Source organism: Carassius auratus, unplaced genomic scaffold, assembly GCF_003368295.1.
Source record: "Carassius auratus strain Wakin unplaced genomic scaffold, ASM336829v1 scaf_tig00019862, whole genome shotgun sequence".
In the NCBI taxonomy this organism is placed as follows: Eukaryota; Metazoa; Chordata; class Actinopteri; order Cypriniformes; family Cyprinidae; genus Carassius; species Carassius auratus.
The window spans coordinates 1-14,520 of NW_020524988.1; the positions used below are offsets into that span (position 1 = coordinate 1).

General features: G+C 38.0%; 1 protein-coding gene across 1 annotated transcript in view; it reads left to right on the forward strand.

Moving 5' to 3' along the window:
- Nucleotides 1-2,392: 2,392 nt before the first annotated feature.
- Nucleotides 2,393-14,520, forward strand: part of LOC113076325 (arf-GAP with GTPase, ANK repeat and PH domain-containing protein 3-like) — a gene marked incomplete at its 5' end in the record, with an annotated part of 59,953 nt that continues 47,825 nt past the window's right edge. Inside the window, one exon of the mRNA XM_026248958.1 lies at nucleotides 2,393-2,720. Coding sequence (XP_026104743.1) covers nucleotides 2,393-2,720 — 328 coding nt within the window. The remainder of the gene's footprint in view (nucleotides 2,721-14,520) is intronic.

Sequence of the window (14,520 nt, forward strand, 5' to 3'; positions counted from 1 at the left end):
TACCACAAACAGTGTGAGAAAATGTTGCTTCAGTTTAAAAAAAATCCTCTCTATTAATCTCATCTCTGTATTTATTTATTTTTTTATTCAGATGTGTAGATAAAAAATGCTATTGTGATTTTCTATAAACTTTAACTTTTAGGTATCAGTTTTGAGGTAAACATTTATTGTCATCGTTTTTGTGTGCATATGCGTGCAGACATCAGCTGTGTAAATCACAGAGCAAGTCTTTTGTGGTAGAAAAAGTGGAAGAAAATGTCAACATCAGGCGGATTACAACACAAACCCTGTGGAAGTGAGATGCAGAGATTGTGTCGATTCTAATCACACTGCAAAATGAAACCATAACAAGTGACTCAATGGGACCATTCAACAAAACAGTGTGAGAAGTGATCTCCTCAAAGGCCGGGAAGAAATAATCCGATACTGGCAGCATTAGGCTGTTAAACTGCAACATTTTGGTTATTTACCATTCAATGGTTATTAATGCTTCAAAAGTTTAAAAATCCACTTTATCCTTGGGATTCTCCTGTTTAAAAAACATGAATATGACATCATGCTTTTTGGACATAGCCCTACACTACACTATGTTATTTAAACACATATGGCTGAACCATATATTTAAGCATTAACATGTAAATACCATGGTAAATGAAATAGCAATCATTCAGAATCATGGTATTATTGATAACATCACAATACCATAAAGCACGGGCCGAATCTTGTTGGAATACATGCTAGAGAATACGATACTGCATTTACAGTGGACCACAAAATCACATCTTTATTTGAAGTAAACCCAACAATAACTCTGTCAAGCCTGAGATGTAATGTGTATTATAGCTACTGTAAATTATGGTCTTTGATATTGCTAAGGCTGTAACCCTCGATCAGGAAACTGCAGTCACTGAATCTACTTGTTGTGTGTGTCAGTGAAGGACTGAACAATTATAAGCATTAAACTGTCAAGAAAAATATCTGGTTACATAATACTGAAGCATCCATCGCTGTATACCAACACCACCACCTAAACATCCAATCGAATTTCGCCCCCCCCCCCCCCCCCCTCCATTTCAAGCAAAGTTACGTGCCGTGTGACGTCGCAAGGGATGGTAGTGATGTACGAATCGTTCTTATGAGCCGAATCTTTCTAATGATTTGTTTTAAATGACTCGTTTGTGAGTAGGGTAGCTACATGATTTGAATAGCAATGGGGGAGATAGGAACATTTATTATTAAGTTATACTATATTTCATAAAATAGAGCTAGCTTAAATAGGGAACAATAGCTACTTCTAATAATATTGCTAACAGTGAACAAACATTTGAAATGAAAGCCGTGAGAATCAAAACATCGGTGGGAATCTGGTTTGGAAACATCAGACGCCTGTTTTCATTTCTAAAAATAATGTGCTTAAATTTTACTGTAAAATAGAATTAAACTAGATATCAACGTTTACATAGACTAAATGCCATGTTTACATTTAGGTTACTCTTAAATTTTGCTATGTTTCCTAATTCAGTCATTTTAATGAATCCGCGCATTCGGGAGTTTCGCGAGAGGGCGAAAAAAGTCCACGCAGATTTCCCTCATGTTCACGAAATATAGAAATCTGCTTGGTTGAAAGATACTTTCTTACATTGCTACGCTCCTGAAAAAATACAGTATAAACTTTTGAGAGCGAAATATCTCTAATGTGACAGTAGCGTACCTTGAGGTGTATAATTAGCACCTTTATTACACAAATTAAATGTGAAATGCAGCGAAGGGGATTCTGGAAACATTTTTGAACGCTAATTAAAAAAGAATCAGTCATTTGACTCTTCGAACAGGTTCTCTAAGCGAACCGACTCTCGAAAAGATCCGGATTTTCACATCCAGTGGATGGAGGTGGGGGTCGGGGAGGGACTTCTTGGACCAAAAGAGGATTCAAACGTGTTTATGACTTTAGAGTAGAACCGTCGCATTCAGTCAGTCAATGGACTCGGGCGCATTGCGATAACCGGCCTCATTGTGTTCGCTTCAGGCTGGGAAGCAAAACCGAGAGAGACTCGGTCCAGAAGATCGCCCCAAAACAAAGGTGTGTCCATCTGAAAGACATTCATTGTCAAAAAAGGACAGGACAGGACACGCGCAAAAGAGCGAGCTCGTCGCTGGGAACAATGATGCTGATTGAAGTTCTGGTGTTATGAGCAAGGCGCGCGGATTTTTGGAAATCCATTTGATGCGTTACTCATAGTTGTGATCGTTCTTCATCAGATTAGAGTGTGCAGTGCGGATTCCTCGCGCGCTCTCCAAATAATCCCAAACGCGGCGCTTCTATTATTCCCGTGAGCGGTTCCTAGATCCACAACGATGAATTACCAATCGAGCGTCCCGGTCTCGGTGTCAGTGTCTGGGATTTCTCAGCAGTCCCAGCCGCCATGCCCAACCCGGGTTCGTACCGGCACCGGTGCCAGTTCCCCAGGGTCAGTTCGGATCCGGATCGTCCGGGAGCTCCGGGGCGGGTCAGTTTGGCTCGGGAACCGTATCGGGCCCTGCAGCGCAGTCCGGCGCGTCGGGCTCCCAGTTCGTTTTGTCCAACTCAGCAGCCATCAGAGCCGAGATCCATCGGTTCGAGTCCGTCCACCCGAACATTTATGCAATATACGACCTGATCGAGCGCATCGATGACATGGCCCTCCAGAACCAGATCCGCGAGCATGTGATCTCTATTGAAGGTAAGCGCACGACCAGATTAAAAGATGCCACAATGAAACATTGTATTGTCTGTCAGTGTAAAGACAGAAGCAGATGGTGCATCAAAACTATGCGACATAAATGAGTGTACATCTCTAATCATCCTAATTAGGGGCTACTGATAGTCCACCAAGATGACTAAAGATGCACTACAAAATTTCAATGTAGCATTCTGTTCAGTGGAGTTGTGATATGAGTTTCATAAAATAGATCTGATTTGCTTTAAAAATGCATAAAAAATACAGCTGATGTTTACTCTTTATTTAGTTGGATTGTTTTGGAATGAAGAGCCCAGTTCTTACATAACCACGAGCTTCCAAAACGCATCATTATAAATTAAACTGTATATCAAAGATTTGTGGCTCTTTGCATTAATCTTGACATGCCAGTCAGATGTGATTTACACAGTGGATCTTAATGCAGGTTTGATTGTTTCATTAGAAGCTCCTCTGGAAAATGTTTTTCCGAGGTTCCTCTCATCCACTGTTTGTGATGCATCAGTCATTCATTAGGGTGAAGTGTGTTTTTCAATCGATAATGTCAAAGACATTGACTGTGGGTCTCAAGTTTAACCTTTTTTTTTTTTTTATTGGATATCATATTAAAAGCTGCTGGTGCATGAACCATTAAGAAGACTTCTGATCACAAGCATTACAAATCTTAACATGCACAATCATTCTGTAGTTAAATGATAAACTGGCTGTTAAAATGAATGGGGAGTTTGTTTCATGTAAATGGTTTTTATGTTGTCTGGTTTGCTTTGAAATAGTCTTGGATTACAGACAGCATTTAGTTGGATTATTTGAAGAGCCGAGATCTTACATAACCAAGAGCTTCCAGAACGACTGCTAAATTTGATTATGGGTATGCGCATCAAAGATTTGTATTAATATCGACACGCCAGTCAGATGTGATTTTCACAGCAGATCTTAATTCAGATGTGATTGTTTCATGACGAACATATTTGTCAGCACCAGTCGCTCATCTACTATAAAGTAGTCTTTTAGCTTTATAAACCTCATCATAATGTCGAATAGATTGACTCTGATTCCCAATTTTTACTGCAGACCCGACCTCTTGACTCTCATATGAAGGGTCAGGGCAAGAGTTCAGATTAGATGAGCTTTAGTCACAGGTTATTTAAATGCAAATCGAGCCCCTTGCTGTTATATAGTCACAGCACTTCTAGAATCGCAGGATATTACAGAATCCTCTTATCATAGAGTTTCTATAGGTTTTGTAGCACATTTGAATGTATTTCTGAAGCAGCTACACAATACCTATATTAGTATTTCTAATGTGAGTCAATGCTGAATGATTATTAACGTGAAAAGAACAAGTTTATTGTGCAGATGATTGATTTATTGTGTTATAAATAGTGGTTTCACGTAAGATGAGATGATTTGGTGAGTCAGTGAACTGGTGAGGTTTTCTGTAACTGTGTTCATTTTACCGTTGAGAAATGGAGATGGAGAAATTTCTGGATGAGCGGACACCCTTTCGAGGGGGCGACTAGGTCGACAGGAGTGGAAGAGTTTGCCTTTTCGTTATGCGGGTGCGAGCGAGAGCCTGGGTTGTAAAAGCTGATGATATATTGATATGAAATAGTTGGAAAGAGCAAATCGATGGATGCTTTTCTGAAACGGTGTTGCTATGTATTCCAGAGGAGCCAGGTTGGAGATTGCATTTCAGTGAAGGGTTGAAAATATTGTGAGCTGTATTGTAGGACAGCAGCATTGTAATTCAGCCTGGAGCTCTGTGCATAATGTTTATTGCAGGATGTTAGTGTAGATCTTTATCTTGTACCATTGAGGGTGTAAGTAATCTGTGTTAATTGTATTATCCAGCTAATCCTCTTTAACTGCGGTCGGGTTAAGGAGCAGCGCTGGCTCCTGACCAAAAAAACCCAGAGATTTTTAAGTCATTTGCACTTTAAAAATGTCAAAAAAAAAAATTCCAACCTCAAATATTAGCCCACATGTCTTTTGACCATGAGGATCTTGCTTTTTACTTAAAGGGATAGTTCACCCAAAAATGAAAATCTTGTCATCATTTGCACACCCTCGTGTCGTTCCAAACCTGTATGATTTGCTTTCTTATGTTGAACATGAAAGAAGATATTTGGAAGATTTCTGGTAATCAAACAGTTGGTGGTTGCCATTGACTTCAACAGTAGGAAAATACATATATTTATAGGGTATAACTATCCCCCAAAAAACTGGATCATATTTCCACTTTTTTGGGATTTTTCTCCCACCCTACACTTGTGGTGTTCCCGGGTCAAAAATGACCGACCTACCAAAAATTGGTTATACATTTCTTGTTTAATTATTACCAAATATTGGATTTATTCTTCATGTCAGCTTGTTTCTTGAAATTAGCTTAGGTTTGTGATTATTTTTAGAACTTCTTGGTAGTAGGTCTCATTGATCCGAGCTTATGCCATCTCAGTTTTTAAATGAGCATTGCCAAAACTATCTACAAATAATCCTTTTTGACTCAAAAACGGACATGTACTGTATAAGCTCAGACCAATGAGGCCAATGACCAGTCAGTTGAAAAAGGAAATGAATAACCTGTGCTGTTTGAAAGAAAACAAGCTGACCAAAAGAATGAATCCAAGATTTGGTGATAATGTAACATAATGAGGGATTTATAAGACATTTTTGACCAGGAACACCAAACCAAGTAAAGGATTTTCAGAACTGCACAAGGATTTTTAAATAGGCCTATAATATAATTGGCTGTGCAAGCCATTTCACTGAGTTAAAGTAATGGAAAAACTTACAGTATGTTGCCATTTTCCAGAAACTTCTAGCTTGAATTTCTATTGAAAATCATAGACTTTCAGAGTTTTTTTGTGTTCCTTTTGTTCCCAGACCTGAAATAACCTTGCCCTCTCGGACAAACACTAGTTACCCTTTTTTATCGCAAATGCCAGTAACGACCAGTGTCAATCACCTCTGGTCGATGCTTACTCATCCAGCCTGTAAAGAAATCCTCAGAAAGCCTGGAACACCTGAAAAGGCTTGCTGTTGCCATGGAAAATCATAACTGTGATGTAGCTATCACTTGATGTTTCACAGAATGTCTTGTCAAAACCTATACCACAGCGATGGCTATCGATCTCCAGCTTGTTGACCAATAGTCGTGGGGTAAGTGTTGAGAATATCTCGTCTCATGACGGTAACGGATTTGAACGAGTAAGAATCTGAAAGCAGATGGAATGTATTTATTAGTTTACATTAGCATTAGTTGTGTGACATCAGCCGTGCCCTTGACTACTGGATGCTCTATTGACCGTTATAAATCAAATGATGGCAATCAACAGCTGATGACAGAAAAAATACTGAGTCTGGCTTTATGCCATTAGTTTATTCATCCAGTGCAATGCAAATGTATGTAGGTGCATGGAATACTACTTTTACTATTTCGTCATTATACTAATATGCAAATTTCTTTTGTATGTATTTACATACAACATATATTCCAAAATGTGCAGTTTGCAATAAAACACTCTGTATTGAATACTGCTCTACTTTCCATGTCTAGTAGGACGAATGAGCCAGAATAAGTGTCATCTTCAATGCATCCTCTTTATTTGATTAGTTGTAAGAAGTGTTAAAGTGTGAAACTGTAAATTAAGCATTCACGTAATTAGGTGGTTAACACTTATTTAGAAATCTGCTTTTTTAATTGAACTGTTCAAAATGTTTATGAACATGAATGAATAAATAAAGTGATTAAAAAAGTCCCTGAATTAGGCCTGTTAATGCAATTTAGAGGGAAACATAATTGTTGTGTAAATTGTTGCTTAATGCATTTTGTTTCACATGAAGTTTTAAATTTTTTTAATATATATTTTTTTAAATGGTTCACACCTTTTCATTCCAAACACAGTCATCCACTAGAATAGTAACAGTCCATTATTATCATTACTTTTTCAGGTCTTTGCTAAATGGTTTGGAAACTAGTCAACAATCTGATGTAACCTTGACTAGAGGAGCCACAACCGTGCTTTTACAACCAGTTCAACTCCGCTAGAAGTGCATTGCATTTTGGGAATTAAAACTCTGCCTCCATCTGTCGTGTCCTCTTGTATGTTTTACGCATGTGTTTCAGTTATTAGAGAACACAGAAAGTTAATGTGATATAACAGGTTTTGTAAGAGAGCAACAATCTTGTATTTCTTTTTAGCAGTGATAAAGCTTATCAGCAATTCATCAAAGCAATTACGCACTCGTGCACAAAAGGCCTCCAGGCAGAAAGCGATTTGTTTTCTTTGCTTCTCTTTCACCCCTGTCAAGCCCCTTTGGTTGCAATATTTACATGGTATTTACATAATCCTGCTCCATTGTATGCCAATACCTTGGAAAGTTAAAACATGTTAACTTAAAGCATGTCATACCACACACATAACAACTGCATGGTGACTAGCTATATTTTTTGCATATATTTTTTCTGGATGGTGCAATGTTGCTTTAATTGATTCATATCTGAGTGTTTCAGAATTTGTGAACATTTGGTGTATTTTGTCCTAAGTGCCTTTTGGCCATCAGTGTCCTTTGGGACAGCTTCAGAAAACAGCAAAAATGTAATTGCTGTTGTTTTATGCTGCCATCGCTGCTATAACTGATGCCATATCAGCAAAGTTGTGACTTTATCTCTGCCGCAGCGATGCCGTGGCCGTTCTTTCACTTAATTCTTTTTGTCAGCGTTATCTGAACGACCTTCAGCAGATGTTCACTGGGGTTTACAGAATTTTGAATTCAATGTCACTAGGATCTTAATGAAACCCCAAGTGAAATGGAGCTGAAGTTAAAGGGATAGTTCACCCAGAAATGGAAATTCTGTAATGCACTTGCCTTATAAGGTGTTCTAAACCTGTAGGAGTTTGACATAAACAAAGACTTTTCAAAGAATATTGATAACCAAACAGTTATCAGTAGCCATTGATTTTTTCATAGTAGGAAAAAATACCAGCAACTGTATAATTCATTGCATTCTTCAAAATATCTTCTTTTGTGTTAATAGACAAAGAAATTCATACAGGTTTGGAACAAGATTAAAGTGAGTAAATCATGACAAAATGACTTTTTTTTTTTTTCTTGTCTCTTTAAAATTCGACCAAAATGGCTTCTGATAGTTGCATGTGGGGATATCAATTGTTTTATTAGTGACTTGATTTCATTAAAGTTTACTTCTAAATATTTGAAGGCTACATGCTATTGTTTTAGTCTATTTTATTAATTTTTAATATGTAGCATATTTGATTTTGCTGTAGTCTCTATGGATATTGACTATGGAAATGTTATATCATGGCACAATATTAGTTCAAATTAATGTTATGTTGCAACAGTTTGTAGTTCCACTCCATATGCCAAGGTTTAAGACGTTTTAGTTGTAATACTGCAGATTATTTGTGCATTTATGTAAGAAATGGTTTCTTCCTCTTTAACTGAAGGCATTGGCACGGAAAAGAAATCAGTGCCTGAGAAATTTGCATATGCTTTGTTTTGTCATAAGCAGCACAGATCTTGTTCCTTGTCTTCGTAAAACCTTCTGAAATTCTTGAAACAGAATCATATTAAGATGTTTGACGTTTACTTAGCTATGCAGCTTGACATTTTATTATTGACACCCTGCTGATGGCCATTATAAAAAAAAATGAACATATTGCCAAAAACATCATGTTGTGAGTCATGCAGTGCAAACTCCTGTATTTAAGTTAAGCTGATGCACATCATGCACACTGCTAGTGCTAAGAAATCCTTGTCCAAAAATACATGTACCGCCTCCCTTGTGATGCATTGCATGCTGCACTGAAGCAATGGCTTCTTTGCATGTGCTGCATCACAAGGGAGTTTCCACAGGTATTTTGACTGCAGCTAGGCTTGTGACGCACTTGAAGTAGAATATGCTGTCATGTGAATATGCACCTGTGTGTCTGGACTGCAGATACTACTGCGATCATCCTACGTTATTGCAGCGCGCCTGTTGCTTAGAAACCAGAGCCTTATATCTTTGTTGAAGATTAGAACAGGAGTTGTACACCTCAGATATTCGCTCTGCTTCTCAGAGCTTGAGGAACAGTGTTTTATGAGTTTGCACACTGATTGTTCCCATTTTCGTATGAGAAAACATAATCAATAATTCTGAAAGACAGAAATGCCTGCAGAGTGCAGACGGCTTATTCAGTATTTTGTTTATTTTTTTCCCCAAAATGTGTTTTGTTGATGCTTGTGCTTAAAAAATGTATTTGCCTCCTGTAAAATAAAAGAGGTGCACTCTGGGATTAAATGCAGGGTTTTTGTGGGAGTGTAAGGAAGGGTTGGTATTGTTTGGAGTGTTCGATTAGGATTACTAGTGTAGACCAATTGTACTTCAGAAGTCAAGAGCAGCCTGCATGCATTGCTCAATAATGGTCTTCAGAGTGGCATAAAACAGAATGGATCGACTAAGAGTAATTTGGTTTGTATTCAAAAAGTAAATGATAATCAACCAAAGTCCCTATTGTATAATTTTTTCAAGGATTTTGACTTGAATGAGAATTTGCAGAATGTGGTTTAGTCCTTGTGAGAGTGACTACTTGAAGCATAAGGTGGAAATTAGCTTATTAAGGACAATTGAAAGTTTTCCATCCAATGTACAAATTCATCCATGAGAAATATACCTCTGCTCTATCTTACGGAAATCTCTGTCATCGCTTTTTCATCTTTGGCTGTTGCTAATTGCGAGTTATCACCATTCAGTCTGTGCATCTGTTTCAGCTTTTCACCAAAAAGATTGTTCTGGAACAGTACACAGTGGAGACATCAAATGAAAACAACAGAGTAATGGTTCTCTTCGGACGGTTTTGTCAGAATCCAATGGATTTTTCAGATCCACGAGTGAAGGCAGATTCTTCACATGGTTTAATCCCAGAAGCTCTTCATCAGAAAGCTTCCGGAGTCGCATCTCAAACCCATCCTGAACTTGGTGTGCTCTGGAAGCTCTGAGACTACGAGGTCGTAAGTCCGAGAGGTCACGGGTCAAAAAGCTACTCGTGAAGAGGCTCTTTTCATAGCAGGGAAACTCTGAAGCCACGGCCTATCTCTGGAACATAATGTAGGCCTTTGTTCCCACGACACAAAGGTGCTCTCTCTGCTTGTTTGCAGTCCTTTTTTTTTAACACATGTTCTGCTCCAAAGAAGCAGCCGGGGGACTCTGTTTTGGTTGTGGTCATCTGTGGAAGACGCACTCTCCGTAGACCAAACTGTTGAGTTTACTCTATATTTTTCTGAACATCACTATTGCACCCTTGAAGCAAGACTGTTAACTCTATTTCTTACTTCTAGTCATTTCTATGAAGAAGATCCTCGTAGGAAATATTCTACACAGAATTATAGCTTTAGGGGTGTAATAGCTTGTCACTGGAATGGTACCTTAAAGAATATGTCTTTGTACCTTCTATACTTCTAATGAGTGCATATTAATATATTAAAATAAATCTTTTAGGCACAGATAAGGTATAAAGGCATACCTTTGAGGGTATTACTGTGGCTAAATGTGCAATGTTTTACTATTTCTTTGCTTAAAGTTAATGCTAAATTACTACTTATTTTTTATGGTCAATACAAGGGATAGTTCACCCAAAAATGAAAATGTTGTAATTAATTACCCTCATGTTGTTCCAAACCCATAAGACCTTTGTTCATCTTTGAAACACATATTAAGATAATTTGGATGAAATCAAATCAGCTTTCTGACCCTCCATAGAAAGCAACTCAACTGAATAGGTCCAGAAAGGTAGTAAGGATATCGTTAAAATAGTCCATGTGGCATCAGTTGTTCAGCCTTAGTTTTATGAAGCTACAAGAATACTTTTTGTGCACAAAGAAAACAAAAATGAAACTTTATTCACCCTGATTCACTGCAACTTGTTTTCAACCAGAGGATACACCTGCTTGCATCGTGGTCGTAAAAGCATGGCTTAGCCAGACACAGAAGAGATGAAATTGTTGAATAGTTGTTATTTTTGTCCTTACTACCTTCCTGGCCCTTGAACGTTTTGGTTACATTGCTGTCTATGCAGGGTCAGAAGACTTTTGATTAGGGGTTGACCGATATTTTAGTTTTTTTTGACAGCCGATGCCGATATCTTGGAAAGCAGAGGGGCCGATATCATATTTATTTTTTATTTTAATTCATATGTAAGAAATTTTAAATAATTTGACAACAGATAAAAAAATTAATGCGTAAAATAAGCATATTTATACTTTATAATACTATACTATACTAAAGTTTTTTTTTTACAAATAAATATTGAATACAAATATATTAAAAAGGAAGTAAACACTGTAATCAACAGGGCACTCTGTATTCTGGGAAGTTTGTGTGCATGGGGAATCATATCGTATTTTGAAATAAAGCCAGGGTAACACATTTTACATACAGCACACAGAGAAAATTACATTAATGTGACAGTGGGCAAATGCATAAAAGTTTAAAAGTTTAAAGTTTAGAGCATTCAATTCACACGGACTGACCATCACACAGAGAACACACGAGCACGCTGGATAAAAATGCACACTTCAAGATCTCACAGCTGGATTCGACTAAGTTTGCAAGGTTTGTGAAATTAAATATTCATCAGTCATTCAACGATTTGTTTAAATGAAATAAATGCATATTTGCTTAATGCTGACGGCACTAATAATATAAAAGCAATCGTTATAATACTTTTTGTATACATTTATTCCTTGTTTATTCGTTCTATCTAATTATTAGACAGACTTCTGTCCGTATTAGACAGAACAACAACAGTGAACAAGAGAGAGAGTGTGTGCTCAGGCACTGCCGTTTTTAGCGCCTTTTTGTGTTCCGGAGATGAACAAAGGACTTGCGTGTTTGAAACGACATGAGGGTGAGTAATTAATGACAGAATATTAATTTCTGGGTGAACTATCCCTTTAAAATGTTGAGCTTTAAGCTCAAATGCCAGAATTTGTGGTATAGATTATACATCACAAAACAGAGGTCATGGTAAGGCACTTATAAATTGAAGTGAGAACTTTTTTTTAGAGGACTTAAAATAAGAAATTTAAAGCGTTTAATTGAGTAAAAGCACTAATATTAATTATTCTGTTCAAATCATTTGAGTTGTGAAGCCTTAAAAAGCTTTAAATCAGTACTTTTACAGTCGTTTTAGGGTTTATGGTGTAGCGTGACATGGTAACTCTTCACAAAAAAGGTAAGCAAGCAATTTTCACTCTAAAATCAAGCATATTATACAAGTCTTGTGGCTTTTTCACAGGTTTTAACATTTACCGATCAGTCACATTCACTTGTTACTTGTATTGTAAGTGTCTCACTGTAAACCAGAAGGGACGGGTGGAAATTCATTTTTGTGGTAATTAAAAAATAATGTCGATTCAGCTTGAACCTGGAACATACACCCTGAAACATGATGTTAGATTTGAATGTTGTAGTTTCTTCAGGACTTCTGCGATGCTATTTTGAGCGTAGGATATGACGCTGATCTGCGATCTTCTCACCAAGTTATGGAGGTGATGGATCTGACTTTCTGTAAGTACAGCCGAATAGGCATCTGGACCAGAACGGTACGCCTCATCTCCGGCGCCAGCGTGGCTGCTGAGTAGCAGATGGTCTGTGACATGAGAGGAAGGTTTGGAGAGCAGGGACTGAAGCTTGCCAAAGACCCCGGTTCTCCTCGCTGTTAGGACTGACGCATTCAAACAAACACACACACAACACAGTGGAGACCATCTCATTTGCATCTACACATGCTTACAGTGACAAAAGCTTTTCATTCCTTTGGGATGATCCAGGTTTACACCAACAGGACCCCTGGTTTGCCCCATGGCGGGCGCCACCTTGTTGGATGCGGATCCCCGTGACGCAGGCTGAACCACAAGGGCATGACTGCCGTACAGTCCGGAAGGGATATTCACACTGTTCTGGCTCCTCTTCGTGGATACACCCCCGTCCCCCAGCGTTAGTACGGTCTTGGAGAAATGGAGCGCGCCATATGTGGGAGCAGGATGTAGAGTAGTTCAACAGCATGTGCCGTTGAGCATATATCGTCACTGCCTACAGCTCCCACACCGAATGGCTAATTGGAGTCGCATGCCTGTTCGGGGACTTCAGCCCTGCACAAGTTAAATTGAATTTATTAATGGCAATTCTAGAACAAGGCCGTGTCACAGTTTTTCGCTAATACATCAGTCAACTTTCAAGGACATCCTTTTTTGGATCGGGAAGCAGCTCTTTACCTACTTGTCTCTGCTTGAGTCAGGAAGTGTGCGTTGAGTCGAGGTTGTGTTAGTAAACTCAGCTCAGCTTGTTTTCCTCATGGTTTGATGGATCTGTTTGGAGTACCGAGCGCTCGGCTGTCGCTTTTGGCTCTTGTCACACATAAACACACATTTTTCCCATGTGCACTTGGGTTTTGAAGCAAAGGCCCCTAGACCATTAGAAGCACTAGTGTAAAGTGATACTCTTGTGTGCAGAAGAATCACCTGTTAAAGGTGATTCATTCATAACTACCTGTAATGATGTATAGTCCATAGGGTTTTCTGTTGAAAAGAGTTTTTGCAGAACCCCTTTAACAAGCTACATTTTCCAGCGGTTAACTGTTAAGTGAGCTGAGGTAATTGAACACTCAAATCTCTCTCTTATACATAGTGCTAGAGAGTCTGATTCATTTGAGTGAATCAGTTTATCCCAAAAGGTTCTCTTTTATATAGTGTTATTAGGCCTTGGCGATATATGTAACGATATGATCATGCGCATCTAGTCAGTAAATCTGGTTTTGTGATTACCGCTAAATCGCTATCACCTGCTTTCAAATGGAGCGGCATTAAATAGACAGAGCCGTAGATCACTGATAAGATACGCAATATCGCGTTCATTATTGCAGATAAATCGCCTTCGATAATGAACGCGATATTGCGTGTCTTGTCAGTGATCTACGGCTGTCTATTAAATGCATTTCCATTTAAAAGCAGATGTTGGCGATTTAGCGGCAATCACGGTACCAGATTTACTGACTAGATGTGCATGATCATATCATTTAGATATATATCGCCCAGCCCTAAGTGTTTATATAGTGATTTGGTTGATTCTAAATGGTTCTGTCTATCATAGCATTGAAAAGTCTTATTCACTTTAGTGAATCGGTTCATCCTAAATGGTTTTATCTCTCATATGAAGCATTGGAAAGTCTGCTTTATTATAGTGAATTGGTTTATTGTAAACTGTTCTATCTCATATGATGCATTGGAGACTTTAATTTTAGTGAATTTGTTCATTATGTACTGCTCTCTTTCTCTCTCTCTCTCTGTCTCTCTCTCTCATATGAAGCATTGAAAAATCTGATTCATTTTAGTGAATCGGTTCATCATACACAGTTCTCTCTCTCATATGAAGTATTGGAAAATCTGATTGAAATGTTTGATCATTTATTCATTCAGATCCCTTGTTTTTGTGTCAGAAATGCTGTTTTAATTATAATTCATATCATTGGATAGTTATAGATTTCACTTAAATCGCTTCAATGCAGTTAGCTATACTACATGCTGCTAACAAAAAGTAGCTAACTAAATATGATTAGTTTGTAACTTGATGAACTACAGTTTAGAAGTAGCTTTCTTGACATTGATATGTTACTTGTAGTAGCTTTCTATTTCTGTTCAGTGTTTCAGTCAGTTTCATGTTAGTTTAGCCTATATTTCATAAATACCAACTGTGGGAGGTCACAGTTTAGGTATTGTAAGTTTA